This window comes from Pholis gunnellus (assembly GCF_910591455.1).
Source record: "Pholis gunnellus genome assembly, chromosome: 22".
Lineage (NCBI taxonomy): Eukaryota > Metazoa > Chordata > Actinopteri > Perciformes > Pholidae > Pholis > Pholis gunnellus.
The window spans coordinates 3,528,630-3,537,736 of NC_136549.1; the positions used below are offsets into that span (position 1 = coordinate 3,528,630).

General features: G+C 47.3%; 1 protein-coding gene across 3 annotated transcripts; it reads right to left on the minus strand.

Moving 5' to 3' along the window:
- Positions 1–396: 396 nt before the first annotated feature.
- slc25a3a (solute carrier family 25 member 3a) lies at positions 397–8,265 on the minus strand. 3 transcript variants are annotated; one of them, XM_079183744.1, is made up of 8 exons: positions 8,181–8,265; positions 7,490–7,661; positions 4,890–5,014; positions 4,101–4,280; positions 3,498–3,679; positions 1,492–1,664; positions 1,285–1,395; positions 397–889 (listed from the first exon to the last, which is right to left on the minus strand). In XM_079183744.1, exons 2-8 carry the CDS (start codon positions 7,629–7,631, stop codon positions 729–731), a joined length of 1,074 nt encoding a protein of 357 aa, XP_079039870.1. In that variant the 5' UTR covers positions 7,632–7,661; positions 8,181–8,265; the 3' UTR covers positions 397–728. The 3 variants fall into 3 exon arrangements, with proteins under 3 accessions (XP_079039870.1, XP_079039869.1, XP_079039868.1); XM_079183743.1 differs by lacking the exon at positions 4,890–5,014 and adding an exon at positions 6,374–6,498 and having other exon boundaries at positions 7,490–7,656; positions 8,181–8,238; XM_079183742.1 differs by lacking the exon at positions 4,890–5,014 and adding an exon at positions 6,374–6,498 and having other exon boundaries at positions 398–889.
- Between the last annotated feature and the right edge of the window lie 842 nt (positions 8,266–9,107).

A 9,107-nucleotide genomic window follows, 5' to 3' on the forward strand; every position in this document is an offset into this window, starting at 1 on the left:
CTGGTGTAGGACATACAGAGAGGGTGCAGACACTGTAGCCCACCACCTGTTCCATCAGAAAATGAGGTCTACGTGACCACTGCTCAGGAGCCTGGTCTACTTCTCTCTCCAAGAAGCTTTTGTAGTTACTGTAACCAAGTTACTTGTGCCTGCTCCAACCTGTAAAAAGAGAGCCTGTTGGTAGTGAAGCAAGACACTCCTGGTGCTGTTAAGAGGACTGCACACTACCATCCATTGGAATTTGAACACATGTAATCTACCCATCAAGTCTGAGGATCCGTCACTGCTCACTTCTCAGGAAGGAGCTGCTCGCTGTACGTGAGCCATCAGAGAGCTGAATGTAACGTATGAACAGAAAGACGTGTAGAATAATGAAAAACGCATTCATGTTAACAAGAAAAGCAGACGGCCATTGTTTAAGGGAATTAAATTGTTTAATAGAATCTTAACACGTTTCTAAAGAGGAAATGATAAAACCAGACGGGCGTTTCTACAGAGGAATATTCATGACTCATAGTAAGTCAAGAGCAACAGTTCCATCTCGTCTCCTTGCTTATTTGAAATATACATTAGTAGTAGCAGCCCTGAGCTCTGTGCAGAGCAGCCAGAGCTGAGGACATAAATATAGAAAACTGCTGTGTGCGCTCTGGAAGTTGGGGGGGGGGGGGGGGGGGGGGGGGGGGGTCAGATGTGTCAGCCGAGGACTGCCGCTCAGTGGAGGGATGAGGTTACTCTGTGAGGCCCAGCTTCTTCTTCAGGGACTCCGGCATCTCGGGGGGAGGGGGGCGGGGCAGGCGGAAGTAGACCTTGACAGAGTCGTAGATGAACCACTGCAGGGCGGTCAGAGTACCGATCATGATGATACGAGCCACCAGACCCTTCCATACACCTGAAGAGGAGACAGTCACCACATGAGACTCACAGCAACCATGTGAGGTCAATACAGCCTAACCCAGGTACTCATGATCTGACATCACAGTGTTAGAATCACTGAACTCATGCATGTGTTAACGGTGATAGTGTCCGTCCCCCAGGCTTGCAGCACCAGTTGCTCCCTGTCTAGAGGACAGGGCTGCCAGTGCTGCAGGTGGGCTGGGGGGACAGGTAGACTGTTCTCACACGCCAATGACTCAAGCACCTCCAACTGTACAGCCAGCAAGCTGCTGAGGGGCTCTGCTCAGAGCACAGCGCCCTCCAGAGGTGGATCTAAGGAGCGTGTTGGTGGAGGCCTCATGGCACCCTATGCTACTGCTCAAGTGACTGTGGACCGGTGTTGGTACAGACCTTTTGGTCCTAGCTTCTTGAGGACCTGGGCAGCAGTGCTGCCGGACTCCTTGTTCAGCACGGACACCACAGAGTCAGCCGGGTGGGACACGATGGCACAGAACACACCAGCTGCACAGAGAGGAAGAACACGCATCAGAGAAGTGGACTGACTTTATTGGGCCTGATGATTTGGTTTTGTAGCTTTGCAGTTGATCCGTTACTCACCGATATAACCGGCCACAAAGGTGACCACCAGCTGCTCAGATTTGCTGCACTCGCTGCGGGGCTTGGGAACAGCATACTTGTAGAGCAGCTCCACGGTGCGCTCGAAGCAGGAAAACTTCATCATGGTGTAGGGGATCTGCCTCATCCACAGAGGCACCACACCCTTATAGAATCTGGAGTGAAAGGAGGGAGGAGTGTGAGCTCAAGAAGCAGAACCATCCTCACCTCGATTCAGGGGCCTCCCTGCCATCATACAGCTGAGGGGCAGCAGACTGAGGGTGCTGTGGTCCATGGACACCATGTTCGCCACAGCACTGTTAAAAACACCTCATCTTACTCCATTCAGGGGTCTCAGTGCCCACTGTATATCTTTAACAAGTGTGACCGGTACCACATGGTCTTTGATAGCCCTCCGTGGGCTCAACCTTTAATAAGTGAACTTGTCAACTAACCCAAAAGTTGTTTTGAACGAGGCGTGTTTAACACTTAGAGCAGGGGTGTCAAACATACGGCCCGCGGGCCGGATCCGGCCCGCCACGTCATTTTATGTGGCCCGCGAATCTACCAGCAAAAAAAAAAAAAATGGAAATCGCGCACGGCGGAGCTCCTCCCCGATCCGCGCGCACACACCTCCACCAGCGTATGTGGCAGCAGCAGCCCCCCCCCCCCCCCCCCCCCCGCCGACAACGACGGAGCAGCAGCAGCAGCACCCCCCCCCCCCCCGCCGACAACCGGCCCTTTGGGGGCAACGATGATGCCGATGCGGCCCCAGAGCAACAATGAGTTTGACACCCCTGACTTAGAGGATCTATTGGGGAGGTTGCCATCCAACTGAAAACCCCCCCACTCACTCAACATTATCCAAGAACTACGGTGGCCTTCAGCTCGGTGTCTTTAGGATTTTATTAATACCATTATTGGTTCGTTTCATAGACTATATAACAATATGGCTGTCGCCATCTTGACTTTTTTGCACAAATGAAAAACAGATGTCAGTGTCTGTCCTCCTAGTCTGCCAAAAAACAAGTTTATAAGAACCGACTAAGATAACCAGAAAGACCGGTTTCTTGGTGGTGCCTGCCTTGATTGTGTAACAGTGGTGGATGAGAGACTAAGCATCTTCATGCATGTTGGACAGATGTATTGATGACGTATTGGCTTTCTAATAACAAACGTTTTATTGCAACGAGTGTAGTCGCCATCAAGTCTAGTAATCTTCACTTCAGTGTCTCCACCACAGCTCTGCCTTCATGCGTTTGAACAAGTAAAGATCAGTTCACGCTATCACTGATGAGTCTGGACTGACTGATCAGTTTATCCTCATCACTCTAACCCCGAGTAGACTGCAGGCCGCTGTGTGTGCATGTGCTCAGACACGAGTATCAAACGTTTCACTTCAGAACTCTTCTGATCAGAGACCGATCGCTGGCCCGTCAACCTGATCAAAATGCAGCAATAAACTTCAAAGACAAGACATTTACAACACAGACCATTACAACTGGATGATATAGAGCTCGTTGCGACAGAACTTGGTTAAGAATTAACATGAATAACGAATGGGCGTCTGCTATCGAAAGCAAAAAGAGAAAGTGATATCCCACAATGGAGACCCTGCATCAGAGCATTCTGTAAAACAAAGAAAATATAATAATACATTACACACGTGCAGTAACTATGTAGTGTCCGTCCCCCAGGCTTGCAGCACCAGTTGCTCCCTGTCTAGAGGACAGGGCTGCCAGTGCTGCAGGTGGGCTGGGGGGACAGGTAGACTGTTCTCACACGCCAATGACTCAAGCACCTCCAACTGTACAGCCAGCAAGCTGCTGAGGGGCTCTGCTCAGAGCACAGCGCCCTCCAGAGGTGGATCTAAGGAGCGTGTTGTCAGAAATCCATTTACCAATAATTCATTACTAAAGCAAAAACTAGCAGCGATTCAAAGTCACTTACTGACAGTGACTGGTAACAAAAAGGAATGCTGAGGAGCTGGAAGAAGGCAGCACACTTACGCCCAGACACCCTCCTCTGCAAACATCTTGGGGACACACTGTCTCAGGTTGTTGGCGTAGCCCGGTTTGGTCTGGATACGAACTTTGGCAGCCTCCATGGGAGCCAGAGCAATGTCTGCAAAGAACTCTGCGCTGGCTGAGGCAGCCAGGTACAGCGATGTCCTCCACAGGTAGGTGTTCTCCTGTCAAGTGAACCCACACAACAGATGGTCAGACTAGCGTCATAAAAGCTACCGAGCACACCGGCTAACCGTGAGGATTAAGAGTGAGGTCTGCACTGGTCACTGCCCCTGGGTTGAGTATCCCCATACAGAGGAATCTTCTCGTGTGTCTTGGGCCAAGTGACTGGTCTTTTTAGAGACCACCGCTCAAACTTTTAGAACGAATATTGGCCGTTTACTATCTGAGCAGTTTTACTCTATGATTAACAGCTGCACACACACACACTAGATGTATCCAGTGCTTCTCAAAAACAAATGCTATCAGGTCTATGTGGAGACCATTTGATTCCACTTGAGTAGAACAACTCATCAGAAAAAGGTCACTTAATAAAGCAGACAGATGAACAAACATCGCTGTCAGCACAGCTGCATGTGGACTCACCTCCCCCAGTAAGTCGCTGTAGAAGACCTTGAACATTTCGTAGAGGCCGAACTTGCACAGTCCCTGCATGGAGTAGCCGATGAAGGTGGGAGCCCAGCCCTTAGCCAGGCCCCTGACACCATCTTCCCTGATGGTCACTGAGAAGCCCTTGCCGATGCTCTTGTACTTATCTGGGTCCACCTGAGGAGGAGAATCAACACCGATGAAGCATGTCCCCCAATCACTGGCAACTCTGGTGTATTGTGTAGATAAGTATATGCTGACATGGTGACTAGCCATTAGTATGGGCCAATACTCGAGTTGCAAGTCTAGTGGTTCTTTTATGCGTTTACGAGCCACGTGCTTTGTTTGAAATCACATTTTCTAGACTGGAATTTAGAATGTTTCACTATATTAGCTTAACAAATGTTAGGATTCATGTTACAGCCAATAGGTGATGTCAGGATGACTTATAGATTTGTACAAGTATGAAGCACTGGTACACAGGAGTCAGACAACACCAGAACGTAATTAGGAAATATGAACAATTACAAACAAATGGGGTCTTAGTGCTTTAAATTGACATTAGGACAAAGCATTAAAATTAAAAAAACTGGCATGAACTAACCACACCATGAGGCTCAGCAGCTAAATAGTGAATCGGGTTTCTCGGGCACAGCCCGTTGAAAGTTGCCTTGTCCTTGTTAACGAGTCATTTCCATGAGGATGGGACATGAAACCACGGGGCTGAGAGGCTGCAGGAGCTGCTGGCTACTCGTTGCTACTGTGAGGTTCAGCTTCCGTACAAACCTGCAGGCGACACTTGACAAGGTCGAGGGGCACCACTGCTGTGTGTGTGATGCCGCAGCTCAGGACACCCCCAAAACCACACAGGGCATAGTACTTTGAGGAGCCAAAGTCGCAGCTGATATCCTCTGTGGTAGAAGGAGGGGACACACAGCGAACATGCAACATGCAGGGTCACATGCAGCACAGGACACAAATCAACACCAAACCAGAGCCACAGAATGGAAGAGTTGTCACTGCTGAAGGAACACTGCCAAACCATTGAGACCAGTTTGCCAATGTCCCTACTGTGGACAGTTCTACTCTCCCATTATAGATGCTCTGCCACCAGTTATTAGGATCACACACAGCAACGGTTGATCAAGTCATTGTACACAGGTGATTTCAGTATAAACATTTTGGGACCACAGTGGTGTCGTGCAAGTTGGGCCATTCACTATAAAATAGCCATATTAAATAAGTGCAGCCACAGATGTGCTGATAATGTGACTAGTGTATACACCGTGCTACTATAAGAGGATACTGTAGGATCAAATGACCAGCAGCAACACTTTTAATGATGGCTGATTGACAACACAGCATACAGTTTTCAGTCAGCTGGTCTTGGATCAGGAACTATGTAGTGTCCGTCCCCCAGGCTTGCAGCACCAGTTGCTCCCTGTCTAGAGGACAGGGCTGCCAGTGCTGCAGGTGGGCTGGGGGGACAGGTAGACTGTTCTCACACGCCAATGACTCAAGCACCTCCAACTGTACAGCCAGCAAGCTGCTGAGGGGCTCTGCTCAGAGCACAGCGCCCTCCAGAGGTGGATCTAAGGAGCGTGTTGGTGGAGGCCTCATGGTACACTATGCTACTGCTCAAGTGACTGTGCACAGGTGTTTTGCACGTTTTGAGCATTTTGGCAGCAGCACAAACTTACGGGATTTGTATTAAATTAGCTAAAACTGCAAATCACCACTGTGGTCCAACAAATATATGATCAAAACAATTTACTAAGAACAAACTTACCTTTTCGATCATTTATTTTTTAACATCATAATGCATGTGTGTGGACTAGATCAGCCCGACAGTATAAGATCAACAGTGTGTTAATGAACAATCATTAACTGGCTGATAATTTGACCAGTAACGGGTTTCATATCTCCTCTCTACATTTAGACAATTGAGAGACAGACGTCCTTGACTTTGTCACTATACATGACATGTTCTCCTTCAGGCCTGGAGGACTTTCACCTCCACGAGTCCTCTACGGTGATTGGGTGGGTCCAAATCATTCAACACAGAACACTGGTGCAGAATCATGCAACCACGTTATGATCACTCCAACACAATGGAATCAGTACTCAATAACAAAAGAAACAACTTCACAAAGGGGCGGATGCCATTTCTCCCATGCAAATGTGTGCGTTTTTAGGACAAACAAAAAAATACAGCCATGGGTGGATGGGGCGTGACGTAAAAAAAGGGGTACCGAGTCGCGGAAACCGACCTGCAATCTGCATTTGACCAGATCAAGGGGAACGACAGCTGTGTGTGTGGTACCACAGCTCAGAATCCCACCAAAGCCGCACAGGAGGAAATACTTCTGAGAGCCGAACTCACAACTGTCCCCCTCTGAAGAAACACAGGGGAAACGTTCAGAACAGCACGTGTTGGGTTTAGAGAGGACGACACTGCCTTTGAGTCTTTAGAGGACCAACCGTCTACGACTTTACAGAATTCAACTGCCTTCATGTTGGCCGTGTCCTCAATCCAGGTAGAGGTTTGCCCAAAGCTTATTTTAGCAGTCTCGCCCTCATGAAAGTAGTTTGAACTTGCCGATCAGAAACTAGACTGAACACAGCCATGTTGCAAATTGAACACAATTGAAATGAATCACTGTTACCTAGCCAACTGTGCGTTAAGGATAAACATTTATAAATGCAAGAGACAAACACCAAATAGTGGATCAGCATTATGAAATGAGCACATGGACTTCATTATACACGCTGCTGTTTTAATACAACGAATGTCTGACTTTCACAGCATTCTTTAACAAATGGACTGCCTTAATACGTGGAGGTGAAGAAGTGTAATACCTGTGGCTGAAGCTTGTTGGTCAAAGGAAACGTGTTAAGAGAAACCAGAGGGCAGAGCCTTAAACAACCAGTCGAGACAATCTGTTCTCAGGCCTGAGCTGCTCAGTCAGGGGTCACGTGTGTTTCTCGACCAGTTTGGCTTTATGGAAGTTAATTACTAAAGCTTCACTAAAAACAGTTTCATTCTTTTTGCATACACTATATGTAATTAAGTGCGACACGTCAAAGACAGTTCGCTGCAGTGCAGAGGCAAGAGATCACTTTGTCCTTCCTCGTCCTCCACAGGCTGCCTGAGTGCAGCACGGGCCTCACAGCTAACTGCCTCAACGTCCAACCCCGGATCCTTCCGAGCGATTTTAATAAGTTAACGATACCGTAGAAACCACACAGGCAGTCGTACTTTACATTAACTAGATCTATGCTGTTTTACACAGCGAAGCTGTCGCAATCTGGCGAATCTGGTCGGCTAAGCTAAGGCAGCTAACGCTAGCCCATTAGCCGTCCTGCGGACTCGGCGCCGGGGTTACCTTCTGCGGTAGCGGCTGCTGCCAGTCTGCGGGTCCTCTGTCCGTGGAGGCTCTGTTGAGGTTCTTCCACTTTCTGGAGGGAGAACAGGGGAGCGCTGAACGGGTTGCCCCGGGCCAGCTGCGTCAACGCGGTCGGGTACATGGTGGTGTCCTTCCTGCTAGCGGAGCTACGCTGCAATGAGCAACAAGTTAGCTGTGCGTTGGCTCGAGCTAAATGGCAGATGTGACTGGTAACACACGCACGCGCACACACACCGACACCTAAACTGAGGTATGCTCTGTCACGTGCTGGTTAGCCTGGTTTAACGTCCGAATGAACGCGGACAGGAAATGCTTAGCTAGCTTATTGAATGAACACACATTAGCAAACAATAAGCTACAAACACGAACATGTAACGCTCATGCAAGTTACTGGTCCATCACTGTAACATCCTTTTCAAACTCAAAGAATTGCCTACCTACACACATGTAGCATTTCCTTGTCTAGCATAGCCAATGCTAAATGCTAGGCTAAAATACGTGCTACGCTAATTTGACCGCTGCAAGTTGGAAGGTCCAATTTTAACAGAAGGGTAAAGTAGCATTCACTAACAGCTAACAGGAGTCACCGTTCTGTAAAACCATCATCGTCCATAAAGAAGTGTCAATGTTTCATATGTACCTTTTGTTTTAAATGAATAACTACACTCACTCTGTGTCTTAAGATGGCGCCTCCGCTGAGCTGCAACCGGCTGTTCGGAGAGGCCGAATGACCTCGCGGTAAAACGGTTTGTCCTCTCGTGACGTCGGCGACCAGCCTGGGCGGGTACGTCCGCCTCTCTGTCCCGTAAGAAACCGCCGCAGAGCTGCCAGTCAACACCTCTGCTCCAATCACAAGACTATGATTAATGAAGGCGGTGCTTGTAGGAACTTGTCTACAATTGTTGAGAAAATACTTTTTGTAGCACTTCAAATAATCAGAAACGACCTGTTTTTCTCGGTACAAATTTAGGACATTTACTTTAGAAAGATCTGTCGTGGAAAAGCAAACATGAATCAAAGGGCCACTGAAGCACCATGGTTTGGGTTTTACGCAGACAGCATCATGTGTTTCTCATGATTTATTGAACAAAACCAAACAAGCAAACTCCTGCTCTGGTAAAAAAAAAAAGCATAGGCCCACCCCGGTGCATGCTGGTCTTGTACCTGCATATAACCACAGGTATATATGTATATGTATATATGTGTATATATATATATATATATATATATATATATATATATATATGTATATGTATATGTATATATACATATATATATCCTGAAACGACAATCTATCTTAATATATCCAAAAATCTAACCTAAATAAGCAAACATCTAATCAATAATAATGAAACAATACTACTTATGAATAAAATAACAATATACTAACATAAATAAATAGCTCCTACAAGATCTCTTTATTGGTATAGTAAACATGTTTTACATTTGAACTAAGGCTGTAGTCAGAGATCTCCTGAACTCATATGCACTAGTCATTGTCTGGAATTATTGATATGAGTTTTATGGCACCTCAAGTATTCAGAAATGAGCTTTTTGAATGTAGAACCAGGGTCTGTGTCTCCTGGGACACTTGATG